A 27,623-nucleotide genomic window follows, 5' to 3' on the forward strand; every position below is an offset into this window, starting at 1 on the left:
AGCCACAGAAGAAGCAAGATGTGACTACCTCACTGAAAAAGGTACTGAGCCATGTGGCTAACATATACTAGAATAATGGGCTAATGTAAGTTATAAGAGTTAATAAGATGCTTGAGCTAATGGGCCAATCAGTTTATAGTTAGTGTATAGCTCTGTGTGATTTCTTTGGGACCTAACATCTGCAGGAAACAGGGCAGGACAGAAACCCCAACAACAACTTCCTATATTACCCAGTTCTCATTCTTTTTCTCTGCTTAAAGGGGGCTATATTAAAACCAAATGTTATTTATCATTTTGTTATATTTTAAAGTAACAAAACCATAGGTGCAATTCCTTTATTAATGATATTTTTCAGTTATGGAGTCTGCAGATATAATTCCTGTACTGTGTTATTTCTACTCAAATATAGTATATCTCCCAAGAGTCATGTGAATGGCTCAGTTAGTACGGCATCGTATGTATATAGCAAGGCGGGTCTGGAGCCTTGTCCCTGTTCAGCTTTACTGCCCTAAAGAGGAGCTGAATTCTGAGGTACTGGGGTGATCCCAATGGATAAAGACCCAGGAGGACATAACTTAGAGCACTGATTTGCAAACTCTAGGCCACAACCAGAAGGTTATGATCAATAACAGTCAGTAAAGCATTTATTAAAATGAATATAAACATAAACTCTCAAAATAATTCAGACTTCATAAAGGGATATGTGTTGTTCCATGAAACTCTGGTTACAAAAAACTATGAACCGTGGGCAAAAAAAGCTTAAGATTCTCAATTTTAAAAATGCTTTTAATATTCATGAGTAGCTTATGAAGCAAGTGTACAAGATAAAAACAAAGGTCCTAAGTGACTTAAAGTCACACAGCCAGCAACTGATATTATTTTTAATATATGTAAGAGAAAATTCAAGTCTATCTCATTAGATAGATAAAAAACAAGTGAAGTCTCAAGTTACGTTTACAGCTATCAAAACAGGATTTATTTTTTTTAAATATTTATTTATTTATTTATTATGTATACAATATTCTGTCTGTGTGTATGTCTGCAGGCCAGAAGAGGGCACCAGACCCCATTACAGATGGTTGTGAGCCATCATGTGGTTGCTGGGAATTGAACTCAGGACCTTTGGAAGAGCAGGCAATGCTCTTAACCTCTGAGCCATCTCTCCAGCCCCAAAACAGGATTTAAAAACAAATAAACATGGAACAAAAGTCAATGTCCATGAGAGTTAAGGGAAACTGACCCTTTCAGAAGCAGTCAGTGGGTGTAGAGTCTATATATTTCAAAGCCTTTAGATTCTCAGGTGGTCGTGGCACACGCCTTTAAACCCAGTACTCAGGAGGCAGAGACAAGCAGATCTCTGTGATTTCAAGGCCAGCCTGGTCTACAAAAGATTTCTATATGCACCCTTTGACAAAGTAATTTTATTCAGGTAGTTTATATTATGTAACTAACCATAGAGATATGCGCAGACTTATTTAAGAGATCTGTGGAAGTTAGTTTTAGTTTTATGCCAACTTGACACAAGTTAGTCATTTGAGAAAAGGAAACCTCAACTGAGAAAATGTCCGCCAGACAGGCCTATGGGCAAGCCTGTGGCAGACTTTGATGATGGATGTGGGAAGGCTCAGCTCATTGTAGGTGGTGCTCCCCACCCCCTGGGCTGGTAGTCCTGTGTGCTTTAAGCAATCAAGCTGATTAAGTAATTGAAAGGAAGCCCTGCTTCATTTCTTGCCTCCAGATTCCTGCCCTAACTTCCCTGGATAATGGACTACAAGCTCTAACATGAAATAAACTCCTTCTTTCCCAAGTTGCTTTTGGTCAAGTATTAATAAAATACAGCAATAGAACTCCTAGGACATGGTCTATCACCATGGCTTAATACAAAAGGGTATGAGTTAAAAATGTTTCGTAGTTTAAGAATAACTTAGGCACATCCTAATGGAGTAGTATTTAACTATAAAAAATGAGATTCAGAGTAGTCAATGATATAAATGCTCAATATAATAAATAAAAATAGGTCATAATGCGTGGATATAGCATGTTGTGTCTGCATGACCGGAAGGAAAGGAGGGAGGGAGGGAAGGAGGACTTTTTAAGCCTTGTCTGTCTCTTATTTCTCTTAGCCCAGAAACCAGAATGATCCTTCTAAAAGCCAAACTAGCATTAAAATATTATAGAGAAAAAAGGTTGGGAGAAGGGACAAAATAAAGTCAGCAAATATGGTAACATGCAGCTGGCTATTGAAAGAGAGTTAGTAGCTACTTTTCTATGTCTGGGAAATTTCCTAATACATATAGTTTTAAAACAAGAACAGGCTCCAAAGCCACAGCGAAACCCTGTCTCGAAAAAACAAACAAACAAAAAACAAGAAAAATTCCTCCAAACTCTTCATCAGCTTCAACATCTCCTTCCTTAATGTAGCCTCGTGATGTTTTGCTACTATTTCTCAACTCTGGCTGCACAATAGAAACCAGCCTCCCTTCAGTACACCACCAGTGAATGATTTGTAAGTTTCCAAGGTGATTCTCATATGCTGCTAGGAGGAAGAACCCTCATTGGATGTGGCTCCAGCTCCTACTTTGTCTTGGTTACTGTTCTATTGTTGTAAAGAGACATCATAACGAAGACAACATATAAAAGAAAGCATTTAATTGGGATGCTTACAGTTTCACCATCATGGTGAAAAGCACAGCAATAGCCAGGCAGGCAGGCAGGCATGGCCCTGGAGCAGTAGGCTAAGAGCTTGCATCTGACTCACAAGAAAACAGACAGAGAGCTTGCTTTCTTTTAAAAGCTCAAAGCCCACCTCAAATGACACATCTCTTCCAAGGTCATACCTCCCAGGCCTTCCCAAACTACCATACCCTTCAACTTCATTTGCTCCTTGTCCTCTTTGGATTTAGTAACATTTGCCCTCTTGATCTTTTAGGCACATAGACACACCAACCCCATCCTTCAATGCACAGACATACACACCCCCCACCACCCACCTATCTAAAAGACTTTGCTTAAAGTGCTCTTTTTCCTCAGGTCCTCCCAGCATCTTCTTATGTCTCCTCGAGGTCTTTGCTAAGATATGACCTTTCAATATCTATATTAAAAAATCATAACTCCTTCATCTTTCTCAAAAAAGAGGATTTTGTTAGTTTTAATTACTGTGCTCCCAGAAACTTAAATACTGATATATCAGGCATATGGAAAATACTTACTAAGTGAATAAAATAAGTCCAAAATGCTTAAGACTTCTTGGTGGTGAGATTACAAGTAATTTGACTCATCAAATCAAAACATGGTTCAGCAAACAATTTCAATCCAATTTATTTATCTGTGTTTAAAAACCGTGAATGATATTTTTGTGATCATGTATATGTATACATATGCATACATATTCATACACATGTACATATATACACGTATATACATTCACACAAACATAAAAGTAAATCTGAGCTATTAGACGTTAGGCTTGACAGAATATGAAATGCCTTAATGTTTAAAATTAGTACCAGTTAAAAAATACTATATAGCTCTAGGATATTTGATTCATCAAGAAAATAGACTTGAAGACACTCTTACCTATAAAATGCTTTTTTCTTTTCAAAAGAAACCAGCCCCCAAATCTCCATGGATGTAAGCCTTTCCAATCAATTTTATCAGTTCAGAATTATATTCATCGTGTATAACAAAGCTAGCACTAAACTACCCCACAATAAGTCTACAGCTACTTTTGTAGCTAACTATAAACCTGCAAGCTCACCCTAAGAGATGCCATAAGCAGCAAGAAAACCAACCACCTAAGAAGAAAGCAAGGCAATCATTTATAACCAGAGAGGGTTTTCAGACTAGCTCTCAAGTGAACACAGTGTAGAAGATGATGATTTAACTAAGTGCAGACACTTGTTTAACCAATTTATAAGGAAAAGTATCAATTCTACTAAAGCCTGTGTGCCTGGGAGGTATTCTAGAACATTTAAATAAATATTATCCAAACCCCAACTGATGTTATCTCATCCAACCATTTAAGCTATTTTTAGATACATAAAAGCCATACTCTGGAGACTAAATAAAGTGGCAATATCTACACTTAAATTACCTTGTGACAAAATTATTCAAAAAGAACTCTTAAGTCTCAGTTCAGTGTCCTTTTGGAACACTTGAGAAAAGTAAATTATTAAAATGAGGAAGGCGTAATTAAACAATGAAGGTGCGATGAACAATCGCACAACATCACAGCATGCTACAACAATCACACACTGCGGCACAGTAAAGACTCCATTATAAAGGGGACAGGATATGGTGAAGAACGCAGTCTACAAAATGACACCATGCTATTTCCAGTATTAAATGTATTCACTCTTCTGCTATTAAAGTAGTCTCTCTGTATCCACAGAAGACTGACTCCAGGACCCTCGTGGGTGAAAAATCCAGAGTCCTGTATATAAAGTGGTATAATATTTGCATCCAGCCCCAACACAACCCTCCCAAATACCTTATCTTTAGATTGCTTATAATATGGACTACAAATGAAACATAATTAAAATGTTGTATAGTTATCATTCTGACAAGAACTATACATGTTCAGTACAAACTTTCTTTTTACAAATGTTTTAATTCATTCTTGATTATCAGATACAGAATTTTGAAGTGTTTATTTAATAGCATGCAAACTGTTCAAAGTTTTTGAAAACTTAAGTTCTTTACCACTACAGAATAGAAATGGATAAGAACCATTCACTAAATTAAGACTTTTAGTTCTCAGGAGGGCATGGGAGTACTGACCTATAAATCCAGCACTCAAAGGGCTAAGGCAGTCTCCTGGATATTTAAGGCCATTCTGAGGTTACAAACAAGACCCTATACTTAATATAAGAAAGTTCCAGAAAGGGGCCACGAGAAGGGGGTTAAACAGGAAAATAGTAGAATACAGTGTAGTAATAGGAGTGGCGGGGCTGCGTCCCTAGCACCCCGGCCGCCTAGCTAGCTTATACCCCGAAATAATTACACGGACACTGTATTCTTTTAAACACTGCTTGGCCCTTTAGCTCTAGCCCTTACTGGCTAATTCTGATATCCCGATCAACCCATCTCTAATAATCTGTGAGCACCTGTCTTACTGGGAAGATTCTAGCCTACATCCACCCTGGGTTGGAGCTTCATCGTGTGTGTCTGCCCGGGAGCGGGGCATGGCGTCTCTCTTCCAGAGAGCAGAGCTGTCGAGTCTGAGCTCATTTCCTCTTCCTCCCACCATTCTGTTCTGTTTACTCCACCCACCTATGTTTTAACCTATGAGGGCCAAGCAGTTTCTTTATTGCTTAACCAATGAAATCAACAATTGATATATGACACTCCCACATCAATACAGCAATATGGAAGCAAAGTAGGAAATACTCAGGAAGGTTTAAGTGGGAATGGGCTTGGGGAAAGAAGGAAGTGAAGTGTGTGTGTGTGTGTGTGTGTGTGTGTGTGTGTGTGTGTAATGTGAGTTAACCTAACTAAAGATATATGAAAAAGCCACATGGAAACCTAATATTCTGTAAGCTAGTGAAAAAAATTAAGATTATGGATTTAATTATCATGCACAGATGAATAATGTTGTTCCCAGAAGACATATTATTAAAGAAAAAATCCAAGTGCCAAGTATAGAATACCCTCCCATAAGTGGTAGGCCAAGGACCCCAGGGACCCCAACAATGCACAGGTATGACACTGCCCCTGACTGCCAACTAGAACTGAGTGGTATGACCCTACAGCAGAAGAGCACACCTTTGGGCTGCAGACACAGAGAAATAAAGCTTCATTCCTGCGGGCTAGCTTTCATCGTCCAGGAAGGTGCTATGAAGCTTCTCTGACCAAGGCTGAGAACAGCACTAATTTTTGAGTATGAACAATAATATTTAAAAGACAATTTGATAACACATCTGTTTAGCAGCACAGCAATGGTAAATTTCATCTAAAAGCCTATGACCTGCTAGCCATGGACTTTCGACCAGGTTTGCAGGGCCAGACATTAATTCCTTTCCCTGAGCAGACCTCAAATCCAAAAAGAAAATAGTTGGTTACCCCCTGATATAGATATGAATAATTTGCATTGGTGTGGATTTTAAGGTCAATTTTGTTATATGTATATGCATATTTCTAATCTTGATTAAGGTATTGTGATTGTGTAGTTCATTTAAAAATGTAATGTATAATTAGGATATATAGGTTGTTAATGGATAATCATCGATAATAGTTAGGCTTGTAGTCATGTTAGATTTTCTAGATATATAGAGATATATTTCAGTTAGATAGGCATTCTTCATATCTTTCAAAGACTGCAGGATATGGCATTTAAAGTTTTAATAACTTAGGGCTCTTCATGACAATGAGACACGTCTGCTCCTGGCAGCGCAGCACCAATCTACTTCAAGAGGAAGATGGGCATCGAAGAGGCTCGTTATGGAGTTTGATAGCCATTTGGGCAAGAAACTGCTCTTGCCTGGACTGTTGCATAAACTGGACACAGAGAACCCTCAGAGAGAGGACTGCTGAACTTGCCTAAAGGTGAGATGGTCTTTCGGGGTTCCTGACTCTTGAAAGAGTCTGCAAGACATTCTGCAAGGCACAGCAGAAAATGACTGAACTGTCTTTGAAATTTCCTGCTTCATGGAAAAGTCTGCTGGATACTATGGGCCTGAAGGCTGAAGATGGATGCCCCAACGGTACAGAGGAACTTTGGGTGACTGTCCAGGCAGTGAGATGTCTCTGTCATTTCTAGAGTTTTGGACTTCTTGTTTGCTTAGGTAATATTATATCCTTCTGGAGTCTTTGATGGAGTTGAAGAATGGATAGTTACAGTTTTCCTTAGTTATGATAAAGATAAAATAGATATAAATATTGTAACTGTAATTCTTGCTTGATAACTGTTTTGTTATATGTAATTTTACTATGTTAAAGTTAAAGCCTTTCTTTTTTGTTTAAACAGAAAAAGAGGAAATGATGGAGGTGGGTCTTGTATCTTATCTGTTGCTTTCATTGGTTAATTAATAAAGAAACTGCTTGGCCCTCTGATAGGGTAGAATTTAGATAGGCGGAGTAAACAGTGCAGAATGCTGGGAGAAAGAAGCCGAATGAGAGTCGCCATGATCTCCCACTCCAGACAGACGCAGGTTAAGATCTTTCCTGGTAAGCCAGCTCGTGGTGCTACACAGAATATTAGAAATGGGTTAGATCAATATGTAAGAGCTAGTCAATAAGAGGTTAAAACTAATGGGTCAAGCAGTGTTTAAAAGAATACAGTTTCCATGTAATTATTTCGGATAAAGCTAGCAATGCGGGCAGCCAGGTGCCGGGGACGCAGCCCGCCACTCCTATCACAACAACCCCCAACAATAGTCATGCCACTATTACACCAGAAGGTACATCTTGTCTGAAAAGTCAGTATTGTAGCTTCTTTTTCCACGGGGTAGGAGTTAATGAAGAAATAGTAATGAGGCCAAGAATGAGTGACTATTGAACGCTGACTTACCAAAGTGGAAAGAATGTGAAGAGCCCAGGACAGGGAAGAGATGTTATGAAGTGTCTTTTGGATGACACTGCCATGCATTTCATGCCATCATGAAATCACAGCAGTTATCTATGGGTACTTGCATAAGAAAGGACCCATAAACTTCCATCATGGATGCAGCCACTAGTATGCTGCCATGTCCCAGGGTTATACTGAAGATGACCTTCATCTTGCCTCTACTTCAAGTACTGGCACAACACCCAGACTCAACACCCTGCTTTCAACTCTCCAGTTTTGTAGTACTTGTTTAAAAACACATCAAAAATTTTCTGCAGAAACTAATTCTGTGTGATAAAGGTCAAAGATCTAATATAATAAAAACTGAAGGGCTTAAGTACCAGACAGTGAACCAAAAAGGTTAATAGTTACAGGAAAACCTTGATAGTTTTAACCTTTTGCAGTTGGAATTAAGTGGCATCTCAACACTATTCATCTTATAAATCAAGATGCACATAAGACACTGTTCAGTAACTTCAATCATTTATGCCAGAGGGAAGTCACAAGTCAGACAATGCAAGCTGAAACATTTAAATATGCTGCTCTGAAGCCTAAAGACAAAAGCCTATATTTACAAGATGTGGTAAAATCTGTGGTCACCATGAACGGTTTCCAGAGTCTGCCCCCTGAACACACATGATTCTGAACACCATCTGCAATAATCTTCTCAACCTTTGTGAACAGCTACTATCCCCCCCCCCCCCATTTGAAGATGAGGAACCTATGGATGAAGAGAGTATGTAATTAGCTGGGCATACTGAATCACCAATATTCACACACAGTCTGGTTCTAGAGCCATATACTGAATCACTGAGTGGAAGAATTATAGTAGAATCCTGAATTCACTGCTATCACCAAACCTATGCCTTGCCCAGGGGGAGGTGGTGGTAGTCAATAAATGCTGGAAGGGTAAATTGTTGGTGTTTTTGCCAGGAAGAAATAAAATCAAAGTAGGAAAAAGCGATGGGAAAATTAGAAAGTATTACCACATATATAAAGCTTATTTTTAGTCAAATATGCATATTCCTCCTGTCATGTTATGAAATCCAACCAACAGCTGAAGCAGATATGGGACACTTTGGACTAAATATCAAACTTTGCATTTCAAAGATCAACATATAGAAATCTCAATAAGATTAGACTCCTGTTCTTAACACAGATCTTATGAAACTTAAGTAACTTTTAAAAAGCCTACACAGTGACTGAAGTTATATTATTGGGCAATCACATGTCTACCAACAACATTCCAGCAAAGACAATTATGAACTGAGTAAGTAAATCTTCTTTATGAGGCCCTTTCCCAGCAGTTTCAACCATCCCAATGAGAATGAACTTTCCTAGGTGATAATCTTTAAATATGAAACATGGAAGCATCTTATTCATTCCTCCATACACATTTATTAACATCTCCTACTGCTGCCACTGTTGGTCCCAATGACAAGCTTTTCTGTCTAGAATTACTTCCCAAGCTCTCTCTGGCTTTATGTGGATGCACTTGTCCACATGAGCATCATTTGTTGCCCAAGAGAAAGAAGTGTGTTGCAGTCAGCAAAACTAGAAGGGCATTTGCCATTAAACATGAAATTACAGGAACTGGAGTTTGCCCTGTTGGGTTTTCATCTTGCTTTAGTCTGGTATTTCCTCATTATGCCCTCATTTCTTTATTTTGGCATAATGATATATATGTGCCACTGTATATCAGAAGTATATATTTTTCTTTTGGGTTTACAGGGGGCTACAGTTGAGAGATTGTCTTGATTCTCATTGAAACTTTGGACCTATTTTTATTTTTGGGGTGTTCAAGATAGGGTTTCTCTGTGTAGCCATGGCTGTCCTGAACACTCTGTAGACCAGGGAGACCTCAAACTCAGAGATCCACCTGCCTCTGCCTCCAAGTACTGAGATTAAGTTGTGCATAACCATGTCCAGTTGAGAAGTTCAAACTTTTAAACAGTATTGGGACTGGGAAAGACTACATGGACTTTTGAAGTTAGACTAAATGCATTTTGTATTATGATATGGCTACAAAGCCTATGAGGGGGCTGGAGAGATGGCTCAGAGGTTAAGAGCACTGACTGCTCTTCCAGAGGTCCTGAGTTCAATTCCCAGCAACCACATGGTGGCTCACAACCATCTGTAATGAGATCTGGTGCCCTCTTCTGGCATGCAAACATACATGAGAAAAAATTTATATACATAATAATAAAAAAAAAGCCTATGAGGGCCAGGGAATGGAATATGATGGTTTGGATGAAAATGCCCCATAGGCTTATATGTTCAAATGCTTACTTCCTAGTTGGTGAATGATTTGGGAAGGATTAAAAGGTATGGCTTTGTTGGAGGAGGTGTGTCACTGGTGGAAGGCTTTGAGGTTTCTTTCCAGTTGGCTTTTCTTCTCTCTGTCTCATGGTCGTTATCTCAACATGGACGCTCTCAGCTCCTGCTCCAGTGCTATGCCTGTTGGCCACCATGCTTTCCACCATGACAGTCATGGACTAACTGAAACTGTAAACAAACCCTGATAAACTCTTTTGTAAGTTATGTTGCTTCACAGCAAAAGAAAAGTAACTAAGATATGTTAAATTTTTTTATTTTTAAATCACTTTAAAAGATAACTGCTGAAGTAAAAATAACAATGTTAATGTAGGGTTCGTAACACTAATAGAGGTAAAACATACAACATTAGCACAAACTAATTCCCTAGACTCTAGTGACTAGAATATAACAGTCAAAGAGGCCAAGCTCTGCTTACAGAAGGATCTCATATATTTAGAACAGTGTCTGACACAATATAGGTTAGATGAACCAGTAAACAAATTGAAAAAAAGGAGTCGATCAACTAAAAAGCCCAAGTGCCTCCTGTCCTTCAGGGTACAAACAATACAGTCATGCCTTCCATCTCTCTTACTGCTAACCACTTCACCTACGTGCCACATCACATCCTGCCCCACCTTTTTTCAACAATTATCCGTTTATTATTTTAAAAATAACTCCTGTTAGTTATTCCTCCTCACGGAATGTTTGTTCATATTTTTGTGGACAAAATTCAACTTCCTGAACTTAGAGAATTTTGAAGCTACATATTTCACAGATATTCTTGTGAGGGAGAGAGAATGTGTGTTTGGCATGTGTTCTGCTCTTTCATGTTCTGCTTTGCTTGAGAAGGGTCTCTCACTGAACCTGGAACCAGCTGTTAGCCAGCAAGCCCAGGGACCCTCCTAACTTCAGCTGTAACCTAGTGAGGTTACAAGTCTCTAACCACTCCGGGTTTTTCACATGGTGTTGAGGTTCTGAACTCGGGCCCTTGTGTGAGTGCCCTTATCACAACTATGTTACTAGCCCCAAAATACATTCCCTTCAAGTAGACGTCTACGTTTCTAATCTACTTCATCCTGCTCCCTCCCTCGTTCTGCAACAATTTGGTTTCCAATGTAGGCTGCTCAGAGTGGAAAACCTGCCAGACCAAATTCACCGACACCCCTTACCTCACCCGGTCATTCTACTCATCTGGTCCCAGGTATTCCTTTCTTCAAGCTCATTTTCTTAATCTGTGTGACATGTGCTTTTACCTGACGTTCTCTCAGCTCTTCTGCCTACTCCTAAAATGATTCCCAGAGAAGCCTAGCCTGTTCTTTTCTATAAATACCCTGAATGAGCTCATCCACATTCACAGCATCAACCAATACTTATATATTCTAATGATTCCCAAAACTCAGTCCCTAGCCAAGTTCTGCTTTTACTAAATATCAGATCTAAATACCCAATTGTAAGATATCCCCAATGCAGATGACCATAATACATCAACTTTCAATCACCACCTCTTTCCAATGTAAACTTGCCTCACTCAATTCATGGTTACAAAAGTCAACTTCTTTATTACCCTATCCTCCAAATCTATCTAGTTTATGTCAACTCTAAAAGACAAGAACTACTTAAATCTCTTGAGTCCATGCCCTAGGGTAGTGTTTTAATTCAAACAATTATTCCTGACTAAACTGTGGCAATGAACCTACTTTGGAATTAAATTTAAGTATCTTTTGATCCCAGTTACTTCTTATACACACACCCTCTCTCAAATATAACACTTCCCCACAATGTAGCCTGAATGGCAAATCTAAAATGCAAGGCTGGTAATAACTAGTTGGAAATTGTTCTACTGGTCACCATTACTCAGAGCAATAGCTTTAGTTTTCCTCTTCTTTCATGTCTACTTTTGTATTTTATTATATATAAATATGCCTATTATGAAAGTTATGTGCCTATTACACAAAATGTGCTTATATAAATATACACACACATAGGACATATAATTTATAAATATATATGTATGAAGAAAAATGCTTCAAATCTTTTATGGATATGGGCTCATAAAAATACATGAAAACCACTAGCCTAAGGGAAATGTACAATCCTCTAACATGACAGTCAGAAAGTGGCCCCAGAGAGCCTGCTGCTCACATCTCTCTTGCCTACCTTTCCTCTCTAACGAGCATTCTTATACTCTGAAACTACCCAAACTATCTTCCCACCTGAAATGTCCTAACCATCTTACTCACATCTTCTTCCAATTTACGTTTGTGTTATAAGTCTCAACTCAAACTTAGCTGGCTATATGAATCACTTGACCATCCAAGAAACTTCCTGTTCTGCATGCCCAAACTCAGTGTATACCTCTTACAGCTTTTAAATCACAGAAATAAGAGCTTCATGCATATCTACTCATTTTTGTATTGCCAATGCCTAGCATGGCTCATGACATAAACTAAGTGCTTTTTGTTTTTTTAACAAGCACTCAGGGAGGGGCTAGAGATGGCTCAGGGGTTAAGAGCACTGACTGCTTTTCCAGAGGTCCTGAGTTCAATTCCCAGCAACCGCATGGTGGCTCACAACCATCTGTAATGAGATCTGGTGCCCTCTTCTGGCCTGCAGGCATACATGCAGACAGAACACTGCATACATAATAAATAAATAAAGCTTTAAAAAAAAGCGCTCAGGGAGCACAGTGTAGACAAACCTGAACTTCGGTTTGTCTAGCACAGTAAGGAGAACAAGTATGCTGAGGGCTGTTTTTAGTTTTTTGTTTTGTTTTAAATAGTCAAGCATGGTGGTGTATGTTCTTTCTCTCTCTAAATTATTTTTATTTTACTTATATGTGTTTTGTCTTCAAATACGTCCATGCACCATGTGTATCTGGTACTCAAGGAGGCCAGAAAAGGGCACTGGATCCCCTATACTTGCTGGGGAGTTGTAGCTGGTTGTGAGCCACCATGTAGGTGCTGTGAATCTAACCCAGGTCCACTGAAAGAGAACCTCTGAAAGATCAACAAGTGCTTTGAACCACAAAGCTATCACTCCACCCCCCAATTTTAAGTTTTTAATTTTAAAATGTACTTAAATTAGGCTTGAGTTTTCAAATGTTAGTCAGAGATTTTTAGGAAGTATTTTTGTCATCTATCAAACTCCAGACAATTAATTAATACTATCAACACATTCTGAAAAATGCCTTATATATATATTCAAGACCCAAAGGCTGATCAAAGATGGTAAATTAATGACACACATTTATCTTCCTTTTTTAAAAATTCATTCAAGTCAAAGTGAAGGAAAAAGAAGGTATAAGTCTATAATATCAAAGAACAGAAAGTAAAATTTTCAAGTATGGAAAACAAATTATTTAGTACATGAGTTGGCAAAACAAGGAAGTGTGAAAGTATCAGCAAAGAGAGAGTTAAGTGAGCAACTGCTGGTCAGAACAGAAGCAAGGTGAATGCAGAGTGAACGGTGTGGGACTTAGAACTGGGGTTGGCTGAAAGTTTAATGGGGAGCAATGGGATCTTTACCTCAGCCCTAACATCAACTACCTTTCCCACAAACAGGAGCAGTACTTGAAACGGGTGTATTAAGAAAAAAGGTTACAAATGGAACCAGGTCCCCTAAAAACAATACAAAAACCCTCTCCCCATGAATGTAAAGGGAAATACACTTACCTTATCTCAGAATGCTAAGCGTTATGTGTGTGCAATTAATCTTCTTTAAAGAAATTAACATGCAAGAATGAAGTCTATCATCCAACAAACAGGCAGTTCATAAAGAGCAGAGAGAAAATGGGCAAGAAAAAATTTCTAGTCAGGCATGGCAGCACATAGCTACAATCCCAGCACTCAAGAAAGCTGAGGCAGGATAGTTTAAAGCATTGGCTACAGAGTAAGACCTTGGCTTGGAAAGTAGGGAGAAAGGGAGGGAAATTATTCCTTAAAAATATAAGGAACTCAGCCGGGCGGTGGTGGTGCACACCTTTAATCCCAACACTCGGGAGGTGGAGGCAGGCGGATCTCTGGGAGTTCGAGGCCAGCCTGGTCTACAAGAGCTAGTTCCAGGACAGGCACCAAAGCTACAGAGAAACCCTGTCTCGAAAAATCAAAAAAAAAAAAAAAGGAACTCTGCAAATTTAGGGAGGTGAGTTGCCCACTAAAATACTGAAGAACAGGTGATTAAAAAGTAAAACCAAACAGCAGAGCTGGGCATACAGCTCAGGGGCAGAACACTTGCCTAGCCTGTGGGAGGCCCTGGGTTAATCCACAGCACTGCAAAACAAACGGATGAATAAACAACAGCATTCAGGAAAAACGCCCCATGAAATATCATCACGAAAGCCCCGAGCATCAGCACCACACATCAAGAAACAAGAAGAGAAACAATCAAGTTTCAACAGCACTGAAAACTGGATAGAATGGAGTAAGTGCGGGACTTGAGAAAAGAGGAGTTTGTTTTTCTACAAGACTCTCAACAACTAGGAGAGAACAATTTCACACATATAATATAGCATCTGAAAAAATTTATATTCTATCTAGCCCTTCACAGGAAATTATATTGGAGAAGGATGTGTTGTTAAAATACAAAAGGCATAGTACCCAGCATGAAATAAAATAAAATTGTAAGGGAAGTTCTGGGATGCATAGAGGACCAGTCCATATAGGAGTAAAAATACAGAAGGCTATTCTTAAATGTTAAAGACTTGGAAAAAGGAACCATGGGTACTTGGTATGATGTGCCAATTTTAAGATGGCCTCTAAGGCCATTCCCTGATGGACACTTTCTCCATAAACCTGGGGGGGGGGTGTTAAAGGACCCTTTCACATGGGTTGCCTAAGATCACTGTAAAACACAGATATTTACATTATGATTCATAAGCAAAATTACAGTTATGAAGTAGCAACAAAAGTAATTTTATGGTTTGGGGGGGGGGGTCTCCACAACATGAAGAACTGTATTAAAGGGAAGGTTGAGAACCACTGCTTTAGAGAGTGGGTGAACCTGAGTAGGGGGTGCACACAAATAATAAACACAAATTTGCTGACCATGAATTAATCAAAAAGAAGATTATTATCCTAAGTGATCTGGATCTATGCAGGTAAATGACCAATCAAAAGATTCTCCTTGACTGGTCTGAAAGACAGAGCAAGCAAAGAAATTAATTCTGTTGAAAACTACAGGAATACAAGAGAAAATGTCTATAATCCCAAGCCTAGCTTCCACCTGGATTGCCTTATGAGGAAGATTCAGTTAATTGCCAATGCCTAGACTCTTGGCCCACAGAAATTCTAGAAAACAAATAGGTGTTGTTTTAAGCCAGTAAAATCTTGCTATTAGTCACACAACAATAAGCCTAATATTTATGACACACGACTTAAAACTAAGCAAAATCAGTAATTTATAATGAAATCATATTTCATCCTAAAGCAGAAAACTTCAGAAGTCAATGCCATCTCAAGTAGTTTTAAAAACAATACATTAAAAATGTCAGAAAGCAGAAACCTTGAACAGGAAATTGTCATACCTGGTTAGGGTGGCTAAAAACAATCAGGTTCATAGGGATCAGCTTCCGGCTGTCCTGGATCTTCTAGCTTATAAAGAATAGATTGGCAGCTAAACCAGGTGTTCCTGCCCCCAGTTTGTATCATGGTTTTTCTAACTTTAAAGTCATGCCTAAGGAAGGAGCCTGGGAGGGACTGGGAGACAGAGGCACTTTAGGAATCAGGTAAGCTTTCTGAATAGACAAAAGTTTTCACTTTTGTGAGTTTCACTGGTGCAATGCAGCATCCCTTAGTAAGGTCCCTACACCAGCAGCAGCCTCACTGCAAACTCATTAGAACAATTAGTGAGCCACTCAGACCCACTGAATAAAAATCTGAGGGCAAAGGAAACCCAGCAATCTGTGTTTTCTTTTTAACAAGCTCTCTAGGTGTTGCTGATATGAGCTTACAATTGAGAACAACTAATCTTTATTAATTTCTCCCAGCATCATACTATGATCTTCCTATCATACTATGATACTTCTTCCTGTTGTAGCCAAGAGGCAATGCATTTCAAAACTGTGTATGACCTAGCTAACATATCACAATTGCTTTAATAAAAAGGGGGGGGCTTGCAGAATAAATAAAAAAAAATCAGGCTATAGATATCTTTCCTTGACTAGAAGATTTTAAAAACAATGTGTTTAGGAAGCATATGTTCTCTTCACTTTCTCACAGTCCTTGCTAATCTCTACTCCTTTTACCTTACACCATGACATGTTGTTCTGAAGAACTAATGACTTATGTATTAGAGTTTAGGAGGTAATTCCAAAACAAACCTGGGGGCTAGAGAGATGGCTCAGCACTTAAGAACATGTGTTGCTCTTAGAAGACCTGAGGATTTGTTTACCAAAACCCACATGGCAGCTCACAACAGTCTGTACCAAGGGATTCCTCTTCTGGCCTCCACAGGCACCAGGTTAAGTGTGTGGTGTGCATGCATACATGAAGCCAGGCATTCATACACATGAAATAAAAGGTTTTTTTTTTAATGAATAATGACAAATTTTAATCTGGTACAGTATAGGCCAGCTTTTCCTTACAAGCTAGAAAAATCAAGTAACATAGAGACCACTTCTTTCAGGAGCGGCAATATGCTATATCCTGGCCCTCCACATGCAGGTCTGTACTTTTAAGCATGTTCCAAAATGACATCACAAGTGTCCCTCCTCTCCCCACCAGACTGAGATCTTCAGAGACACAGATTCTTTCTGTCTAAGTATTCCAGAGACTGAAGTGCCCAATAACTAAAAGGGGGGTTAGCTTATAAAAATTTCAATTAAAAGTTAACAGTGTAAATTCTATAGCAAACATGTAATGATGTCAAAACTTATCAGATTTAAATACATTAAAAGTAAAATGCAGGGTTTTCATCATCTTAAAGGAAGACAAAAGACATGCATAAGGAACCCACCAATAACCAAGCTTGTACTAAATTTGAATGCTTTAAAAAAAAACTATGAAGGATTAAAAACAGTTTTCCAAGTAATCACTGAGCATCCATTTAGGTTCCCTGAACTAAGAGTTTTCAGCGGCTCCAAGTTCAACACATGCTCTATCATTTCACAGTTGTAGAACGTTCCATTAGTCAAATATTCCTTTAGAGCTTTTCCCCATAAAGATGCAGATAGCATTAAGATTCTGATAACTGCCAATAATCCTTACATTTAAAACAGTTTTTGCTGGACAAGTACAGTAACTACTCTTTTAGTCAATCTTGAAAATAATGAACTAAGATTTTACATGTAGAAGCCAAAACTGATACAAATGCATATAAAACTATATGTATGAATAGTTACTGGGTGTGGTAGTAATAGCTATTAACATTGTTTAAATACCTTCATTCTTAAATCTCAAGAGAAAACATTAAAACTTAAATGTACTCATTTTAGAGAAACTAAGCAATTCAGAAAGACAACAACTTTCACAACTGGTCTTCCCAGAAACATGGCAGCACTTTAAAGCCTCTTTCTCATCTTTTCCTTTTTGTACACACACACACACACACACACACACACACACACACACACACTTTATGTATGTACTTTATGTATGTATGTTATGTGTTTGCCTGCATGCCTGTTTGTGTACTACGTGCATGCCTGGTGCCCAGAGGCCAGAAGAAAACATCAGATCCCCTGAACTGGAGTTATAGGTGGCTATGAGCTGCCATGTAGGTGCTGGGAATAGAACCCAGACCCTCTTGGAAGAGCAGTTAATGCTCTTGACCACTGAATCACCTCTCCAGCTCTATTATATACTTTGCATCATGGCAAACTCTACCATCTTGAAAAATATTCTTTGGACTAGCTTTCTGCCACATTGGTATTATGATTCATAACAGTAGCAAAATTAAAATTATGAAATAGCAACAAAAATAATTTTATGGTTGTGGGGTCACCACACATATAACAGCATTAGAAAGGTTGAGAATCACCGTGTAGGATAGGAGTCCTATAAAATGCTGCTTCCTAGATATGACAAGGGCAATCTCATCAAGAATGAACACACAGCAGCAATGACTACCAGCATGCTTTTATGTGCAGGAACACACACACAAATAACACATGAAAGCAGAAGGACATTAGTTGGGAAGGAAGGATACAGGAGAGGGCAATGGGGTGAATATATTCAGAATACATAGATACATGCACGAACTTGTCAATGATTTAACAAAATAATATCTATTATTATCAGCAGAGAAGATAAATCGGCATCCTGCAAGATCTAGAACTATTTTTGCTTTTTTAATCAACAAAGCATCTTAAGAAAGTTGGGTTAAAGGGTAACGAGAGTCTTTTCACTCAGTTTTTTGTTATTGTTTTGAGTAAAGGTTTCTCTTTGTACTCCTGGAACTTGCTCTATAGACCAGGCTGGCCTTGAACTCAGAAATCTGCCTCTTTATTGTTGGGGCTAAAGGTGTGTAACACCATGCCTACCTCTTCTCAGTTGAACCTATACAGTGATCCCTGGTAATACTTAGAGTAGGTAGAGTCCTTATTAAGTATGATGGAAGCTGGCAGGACAATTAAGCAAACCACACACATTTCAATGTTAAAATTCAAAAGACAGACATTTGAAACAGCAGAGTCAGATACGAAACAACAGCATTTTACAAGAGAACACACAAGAAAGCAGCACACAAAAAGCAAAGGGATGGTAGGTCAAAGTAACTGTCCTAAGTTTAGGAATATTGGAGGACACGGAAACATTTTCTAAGTAGAAATATTGAGATCTTTGGTAGTTAATTCCATTCAAGATAATTTACTAGTGATCATCATTAAGAGCCTAACAGGAAAAACTGAAAGTACCAGAGATGAAAACTCCAAATCACAGAGATACCTTACAGAATAACCCTGAGACTTCTCACAAACATTTATGAAAAACAGGAAAGCAGTAATAAGTTCTCAAGTAAACCTGAGGCATACTTAAGCACAAAAAAGAATCTAACAATCTACCTACATTAAAAAAAAAATAACTGACATATCCAAATTACTAGAAATCGGGATTTTTCTGTATACTAAAAATGGAACTTAATTCACTTAATTCTTTCAGCTGATTTTACAATATGGTGCGGTGTCACAAACTCACTGTGAAGCACAGAGCACTTTTAGTCATGAAAATACCTGCCAGAGCTAAGGCTCCCGTCACCCTCTCTCCTGAGTCCAGGACTCAGCTTGCTGGGCAAGGTGCTCCACCACTGAGCTATACTCCCAGGGCGTTTGAGCACTACTTTATTAAGACTCAACAACTAAAAACAATGTGGAACAAGGAACAAGTCCTTCTACGATAAAGTCAAGGACAATCTCTTTCACGGGCTTTTGGACTCTGCAGTGAGTGACCACGTGGATCCAGATATGCCATTAGACTGAAGACATGGTAACAATGACTTACTTTTTTCTACACAGTAATGAAAACACACCTTTTGATTTCACTTCCACTCTAATTCTTGTTTGGCAGTTTTACAAAAAGCTGTCGATTCTCACAATCTCTCTGTTTTAGGACTTAGTACTAACCCTTTCATTTCAAAGGATGTGAAAGAGCTCTTCATGTTTTACAGAAAATGAAAGAAAATATCCAGAGCTAAGGAGATGGCTCCGTGGGTTAAAGGCTTGCCTAGCAAATGTGAAGCCCAGTGTGATGTTGAGTCCCCAGAACCCACGTAAAAACCAGGTGGGTGGGATCATCCCAGAACCTGAGAAGGAACAAGTAGACAGAGAATCCCCAAAGCAAGCGGGCTAGCGAGACTATAAGCTCCAGGTTCAGCAAGGGACCCTGCTGCAGTCTAAGGTGGAGAGCTATCGAGGAAGACACTGATATCAATCTCAGGCCTCCACAAACACACTAGCACACAACTACCTGCTCCCAGACCTACACCTTTCCTAAATACGTGCAAACATACAAACACACACACATTCAGAGTTAATTTTATAGTAATATTAGTTTTCACAGAGATTAAGATGACTTTTGAAAAGCTGGAAAAACTGCAAGGGTTGATCATATTATAAGGATAAAACAATGATTAGACATTTCCTAGATTTCACAATTTTAATTTCTAATAAAAAACAATGAGAAAAAAATTGATCGGCCTACATTAAACAGAAAAGTATAAATAAAATTCAGTTTTATGAGTTAAAAATTATTTTGCTATACAAAGGCCATAATGGATTTAAGATCCATTCTTATAGATGTCTGGAAAGTTTAAAAACAAGATAAAAAAAATAAAATGAAAGTAAAAGAAAAAGTCAGAGTATTAAAAAGATATATATGCGAATTACTCCATCCTCTTTTCTCAAAACTATTTAAGAAACAAAAACAAGGAACAAGAGTTAGTCCCGTGCCCTCCCCCCTCCTTCCTTGGACACTTGGGAACACAAAATCGACCACCACGCGTGATTTACAAGGACAGGGAAGGCTATCGATAAGTATGAACTGCTAAATTAAGAACATAAAGTCAAGTGAGGGCAGCAGCACACTCCTAACACTCAACGTAGGGATCACGAGTTCCAGGCCACATGATAAACCTCTCTCATACAGAAGGAGGCTTGAGAAGAGAGAGGGAGGGAAGAGGAAGGAAAGGAGGAGGGTGTTGAAGTAAGGAGAAAATGTACTGTAAATTTTAAGATTTTTTTGACCTAAAAGAAAGATTCTAGATATACAATTTATTTTTATTTTTTTATTTTCGAGACAGGGTTTCTCAGTAGCTTTTTGGTGCCTGTCCTGGAACTAGCTCTTGTAGACCAGGCTGGCCTCGAACTCACAGAGATTCGCCTGTCTCTGCCTCCCGAGCGCTGGGATTAAAGGCGTGCGCCACCACCGCCCGGCTTAGATACACAATTTTATTCATATACTGTTGACTGGGTTTTTGCTGTTGAGTTTCATCTATACTCCTATAACACCATTCAGGAAGGGTTAAAGGGTTTTATGGGATGTGGTTTTACACACCTGTAATGCCAGTACCCTGGGATAGCCAATCAGAGCTACTTAGCAAGGTCCTATGTCTCAAGGAAAAACGGATCTCATTTTTTTGTTTCGTTCTCAATTCTTGTACACAGATTAAGCCTACCTAAAATTACCTTATTACATACAAATTCTTCTGTAATTAACTTGAACTCTTACAATACCTTAAAATCACTCATTTAAAAAAAAAAAAGTCTTCTGACCTCCAGGAAAATCTTGTTTCTTCAACAACATAATGTATCTTGTAAATTGCACTGTCACCACGAAGTGTGTGAGCAAATGGTAAGATATTAAAAACAAGCGACACAAACAGAAGCCCGCACATTACATCTCACTAGACAGGTCCTAACCGAACATACGAGGGCTACTTCAAACAGTCACTTACACCTTATAGTAGGAACTGATGATTCCAGATAATACGAAATATCTGGGATTCATTTTCCTGTTCTTCTATTCCATTAGCAATATCCAAGACAAAGAGAAAACTCAAATGGCAGAACAGAGATCTGATCTTTTGAGATGTGAATGCCTTTAATCTTGACTGTCAGTAACAGAAGCCAGCAAGGTAAGAACAAGGACAGTTTTCTTGTTAACGCTCCAACTCATTCATCCACAGCTCCCCTGAGTATGAGTGCCTACTCCTCTCTGAGCACACCATGCAGGTTCCCACATTACTACCTCCGTACTTGAAAACTCCCAGTTCCACAGCCTGACTCTTGGCCATGACACATTTCTCAGCCACTCCCTCTCCACGCTGGAACTTCCCGGCTGTTCCATTATTCACTTCCTTTACCCAGCGGAGTTCATTGTTTTACCTTAGTGTTTCTACAGTCCCGAAATGGTTCCTATCACACCACCAAGAACAATGTTTTTTTCAAATTGCCAGTTGCTACCACAGGCTTGTTAAATCTAAGTAGTTGATCTTCACTATCACTTCTTGAAAACTAAATGGAATATAATTGAATAGAAACTATCAGACTGCATCAAATAAAGTAAGAATATTATTTTGTGTTTTTTATCATTTTAAATATGAGAGTATTTCATCACAGCATAAAAATGTATGCTGCCAGGCTATATTTTTAAATTTGTCTGGTTTTTTTGTTTTGTCTTGTTTTTTAGGCAGGTTCTTCCTATAGCCAAGGCTGGCCTCCAACTCCAGATCCTCCTGCCTCAGCTTTCCAAGGACTAGATGTGTACAGCATGCCACATCAGGCTGGGTCACATCTCTTGAGTTTTCAAGCCCAGTATTGCACAGCCCAGCTTTCATTGGCTCACATGATTCTGGATAAAGTTCTGGAGACTCACTCTATATCCAAAGGAGTCCATGCGAGCAAGGCTTTTATGCAGTGGTTCTGTCCAGCACTGTTCTATCTAAATGCTCTCTCATTTATCTACAGAGCCTACCTGAACTCACCTTTTAGTATTTAATATCGCCGGCTCCAGAGTCGTGTTACCTTCCTACAGCAGCAAATGTCCCCTCACATACATACTGTTAACCGCTCTTTCATCACCTCACATCTACTCTAACCAGGCTTCCCCACTTCTAAACTCTCAACTCCTTTAGGGAAGAAACACATGTCACTGACTCTTCAACAGTACTCAGCTGAGTACATGCCGTATAATCGGTGCTGAACGTTTGGAAAAATTAACAAAAACTAAGGACTTAAACTGTTAGGACAGGTCAGATGGTTGCCTTTACAGAGTGCACTGCTATAGTGACAGGCAGATCAACTTCTCCACATGTCTGCTACCACCCACAGAGCCTTAAGTAAAACAGGCAGTTTCTCATCCTTCAGCAAAGAAAGACTCCAGGTAACAATGTAGCAGCACCCACTTCCATCCTTTTGAGTTCAAGGCAAAAAGAAAAGGCTTAAAGTTTGCAAAGCAGGGTAGATACCAGAAAAACAAACAGAAATCTCATCACCCATTAGTAGGGAATGGGAAACTCCCATTCTGTACATAACTATCTCTTAATAAAGTCAGGCATTACTGCACTAAGTAAAAACAAATAGTAGCTCAAGATAACTGGCTGGAGTGGCTTGCTGTCGGTTGCCTTCTCCAGTGTTCTGAAAGAGTTCCAGACTCACTAAGAACATTATGGTATGCTCCTGGGTGCACAACCTTACAGATATTCCTCATTGAGACTCAACCTTCTCATGGGCTTCATTTGTAAGGTGTCTGCCATACCTATTTTTACACAGCCATCCTTGAGCTGACCTCACTCCAATTAAAAACAGTGCGCGCAACTTTGACAGACTCTGCCAACTGTTGGTTTCAGCTGTTCTTTTCCTTTTCCACAGTTCATAAACTAGTATTACAGGAGTCATTTTTTCCTGCCTAATCATTTATTTTAGTTTAAGAAAATAATTCCTTTACTCCTTAATTGTAACCCACAATTAAAGCTATGTAAACTATATTATAACATTCATCAAAAATCCATCTGTAATACATAAACTTCCTTAACCACATGAAATTTTGGATATTCGTCTAAGTAAGGTAATTTAGGACTGCCTGGGAAAACTTTAAAGGTCATATAATACTAACTTCTGTTTCAAAGAGGCCCAGATGGCTATGCTTATTCACTTACAAAGGATAGAAGCTTCGGCAGATGCCTTTGCTGTAGGACACTCTTGTCTACTTCCACCAAATCACCCTCAATAAGAAAGGGCCATATTCCCAAATACAGATTGTGGGGAAAATAAAAGTATGTGCTCTTAACTGCTGAGCCATATCTCCATCCCTTCTTTCTAGATCTCTTAATACTAGTTATCATCACATTGGCCATGAAGTTTTGGTACCTAAAAAATTTTGGAGGCACAAACTCAAATTATATTACTCACCAATCAGGACTCTATTACAGTCATTTTTAAAATTTTGTTTTACTCCTTTTTTAAATATTAGTTTATGTGTTTCAGTGTTTTGCCTGTGTATGTATGTATGTGCACCACTTGCAAGCCTGGCACCTGCAGTGGTCAAAGATCGGTATCAGATCTGGGAACTGGAGTTACAGAGTTGTGACCATGTGGGTGCTGGGAATTGAACCCAGGTCCTCTGAAAGAGCACAAGTGCTCCTAACCCCTGAGCCATCCCTCCAGCCCCTTAAAATACTTCTAACAAAAAGGCTAGTGAGTTGTTTATAAACAAATTATGCTGAGTGTCTAAATGTGTTTCATGTAAGTAGCTTAGATTCATATTTAAAACACTAATCTCCTTTAGTATTAAATTGATCTCAGTCTTCACTTGGTAAAACAGTGGACATTCATGTAATGAGAGACACAGAAAACGGAATCTCTTCACGCCGCTGCCACTCCAGTCTGGAGAATTCAGTCTGCTGATGAAAACCTGCACTTGATTTTGTGTGCAGCTACGAGTGCACGTGACACTCCAACACGACTTTACAACACATTTTAAACGTGGAGCTACACGTAATCAAGGGAAGCCAATATTAATATTCTTTTCAGTATTTTCTCATTTAAAATTGGTGCAAATGATTCAAAACATTTTCAAACACCATTATTTTCTAGCTTAAGTGCTTTAACAGTTTAGAAGAAAAAAGTCAACAATTGACTATTAAATAAGGAGAAAAAAAACACTTTTACAGGTTGATTTATACTCCTTATTTTACAGATAAGAATACAGTCCATAAAGGTTAAGCAATTTAAGCTATTAACAGCACCAGAAATAGAGTAAGGTATTTTAATTACATTCTTATCCTTGTCATTTAAGTATTAAACGTAATTACCAACCCATAATTAATATCTGAGGAAGGACTCCTGTGACACGTGTTCTACATTTTCAAAGTTGTATAAGCTAATAAACTTCAAATTTCAATTGCCAGAACAAAACGAAACTACAAGAACTTTAAAGTGTGTGCTCCTAATAAACCATCACAATGAATTCCAAAAATCCATCATTCCAAACCTTGTCCCTCAACTACATATTTATCGGTATTAATTCGACCACGGGAAGAATTCAGAGACATCATTAACAATTCCCTAAAGAAATCAATAGATCACCACTCCCGTAACACGGGTTTCCAGCTTAAATAAAGAGGAGCTCCTCGCATTTTATTAAGCTGCACTATTTAGAATTAAAAGTTTGGAAAAGGCACTCTCAGCTGGCTTATGTTGAGGATGTAAATCTAACACTGCTGACACAAGCCAAAGGTCTGAGCTTAAAAGAGAAAAGCAGAAAAAGTGAACAAGTCCCTTTAATCAAAAGCTTGCTCTCTCCAGCGACCACACCGTGGAGACCGCAATAGTGAGACGCGGAGATTTTCGTTTAAATCCCCAGTAAGCTAACGCTGTACACTCAGCTTCGGGTGTTCAAGGATAAAACACCGGGCACAGCGAGGGCAACAACTTACGAGGGATCGGTTTCAAGGACTGCAGTCTAACTACTCATTACAATCGTCCCTTTGTGCAACTGATTATTTCTACAAAGTCCTGGAAGAATGCAACTCTTCTCTTCGAACGATACCAGGTCAACCAAATCTAAGATGGCAAGATTTTGGTAACCTACACAGCGGTTTGACCAATGAAGAGGCACAGGGTAGACCAGCACATTCTCTTCACACAAATCATTAATAAGACTGTAACAAACAACATTACACGTTCTAATTAGGACCTCTGGTGTCGCTCTACAACAACACAAATATAATCCCTATTTTAAAGTAGTACCCGTTGAGCAAGGGGGAGTATTTAAAAGCAGCCACCCCCACCGCTCAGCAGCACACATGCACAAACAGATTTAAAGCTGTGATAAGCACAAAATCCTTACCCCATTTTGCCCAATGAAAACTTGCTCTGAAGTTTCTACAAAAATAACGTCCAAGGAATTTTCTCCGTCTGTTATTTTGCAGTTGCTTTTCAACCCCCGAGATCTTTTCCGGAGGTAACTCAACGATGCTGACTGTTCAGTTAGTTCTTGTCGGCAAAAGGATTTCACTCGCGCCGATACCAAAACGTTCAAACATTTGCTTATTTGGAATTTGAAAAGGTTGCGCGGAGAATACGGCACTCAACTATTCCACAAAATCCGTGTGTGCATGAAGGAAAACGCAAAACCCAGCTTCACCGAGTCTTATAAAAAACGAGTTCGCTGGTCATTTCGCTCACATCCCCCTCGCCACTACTCCAGGGAGCCAGGTAACTTGGCCTTCTCAGGGCTAAGGCGGTGGGTTCAAATTTCACCACACCAGGTCCCTAGGGGTGGAGCGTGCAACCCAACGCGACGTGCACTTTAATAAAAAAAATCCTACAGGCAGCAATGCCCGTCTCCCGTCGCTGACATTAAAAAAAAAATTATATAGAAAAAATCTCGAAGTGCAAAGCCCTGCCGCTCGCGATGTGCACGGCACACCACATCGGAATCCGTCCTTTCAATGTTCGTCCTCCTAAGACTCGGAGCAGAGAGGAGGTGGAGAGCAGGCAGAGAAGGCTGGGAAGGATCGATTCGTTCTCTCGAAGAGCATCAGCGGAGCCATTTCCAGGCTGGCGCTTAGCTGGGGGCGCAGCGGCCGCCGGGGAGCAGCGCGGGGGGCCCAAGCCCACCTCCCTCGGCTTCCCGGCCCCCGCCGAGCACAATGGAGCCCCGCTCGCGGCCGCCCCCTCTTCCCGCCTCTCCTCGCAGCACCGGCGGCCTCGGGCTCCAGACGGCGGCGAATGAATGAATCAGAGAACCCAGCCCCGCGCGGTTCCCGGCACCCAGCCCCCAGCTCCTGGCGGCCGCGCGCTGAGGCGAGAGAGGCACGCGGCTCGTCCGAGGCACGGCAGCCGCGGCTCGCGCTCCCACCCCGGCTCGTCTCTCCCGCTCCGTGCCGCCTCACATTCCCCGGGCCGCCGCTGCCTCTTCACGCTCCCCTCAGCGGCCGCCTCCGCCGGCCCCGGGGCGGCCTGGCGCCCGTCGCTGCCACAGCCTCCACAGAGCGCCTCCGAACCGAGCGCAGCCGAGGGCGCCGCTTCCCGGTCCGCGCCGCCGGCGTGAGGCGAGCACGGCGGGCGAGCGGGAGAGGGGGCGGGGCGGGGCGGGGCCGGGAGCGCGGCCCTCCCGGCTCGAGGGGCGGAGCGTCGCCGCCGCCGCAGGCCGGCGGAGGAGGTGGGGCGCGGCGGAGGCGGGGCCCGGGCTCGGAGCAGGGCGGGGAAGAGACAAGCCCGGAGGGGATTAGCCGGCCGGTCCGTCGGTCCGTCCCTTATTCCTTCCCCTACCCTAGCGGCCAGCGGCGGGCCGGCAGCGCGCTCGGCTCCTACGCTGGCTCGGGAGCGCCAAGGCCTCTTCCGCTCCGCACGCCGGGTTCTCGCGCTGTGTCTCCATCCTCCCCGCAGGAGGACCTTTAAATAGCAACGTCAGCGCGCTCCTCGCCGCACACACGTCACCCTCCGCTTACGTCACCCTGTGCGGGGGATGATGTCACGCGGCCGGAAGTACTGCTAAATTAGGGAAAGGAGCAGGGGGGTGGAGGGCTGGGCGAGCGGCTGTGTGCCCACCTGCTCTCGCTTCTCCTTAAAGGCTAACGCGCTGGAGAAAGTCGGAGGAGAGCTCAGAGAAGGCGGCGGAAGGAGGTTTCCTTGTCACAAATGTGCCAAACGCGAGTGAATCACTCATAGCAACCGTGCCGAAGTGTCGCCGGTAAAGTCCTGTCTTCCACTCCCAGTGGGTTCGCCGCAGCATCCCCAGGCTGCTCACACCCCAACCTGCAGGGAAACGTGGGAGGGAGAGTGGTAGACTTGGGGAACATCGCCGTTAATTTTAGGAGTCATAAATAACCA

At 40.5% G+C, this 27,623-nt stretch overlaps 1 protein-coding gene across 1 annotated transcript in view; it reads right to left on the reverse strand.

Annotated features, from left to right (window-relative positions):
- Homer1 (homer scaffold protein 1) overlaps positions 1 to 25,768 on the reverse strand; it is a 97,243-nt gene extending 71,475 nt beyond the window's left edge. The window contains exon 1 of the mRNA XM_041663246.1: positions 25,636 to 25,768. Within this exon, the coding sequence (XP_041519180.1) occupies positions 25,636 to 25,640 (5 nt within the window). The 5' untranslated portion in view covers positions 25,641 to 25,768. The remainder of the gene's footprint in view (positions 1 to 25,635) is intronic.
- Between the last annotated feature and the right edge of the window lie 1,855 nt (positions 25,769 to 27,623).

Source organism: Microtus oregoni, unplaced genomic scaffold (genome assembly GCF_018167655.1).
Source record: "Microtus oregoni isolate MIOR12 unplaced genomic scaffold, Mior012 000014F_ref0000157, whole genome shotgun sequence".
NCBI classification, from domain to species: Eukaryota; Metazoa; Chordata; class Mammalia; order Rodentia; family Cricetidae; genus Microtus; species Microtus oregoni.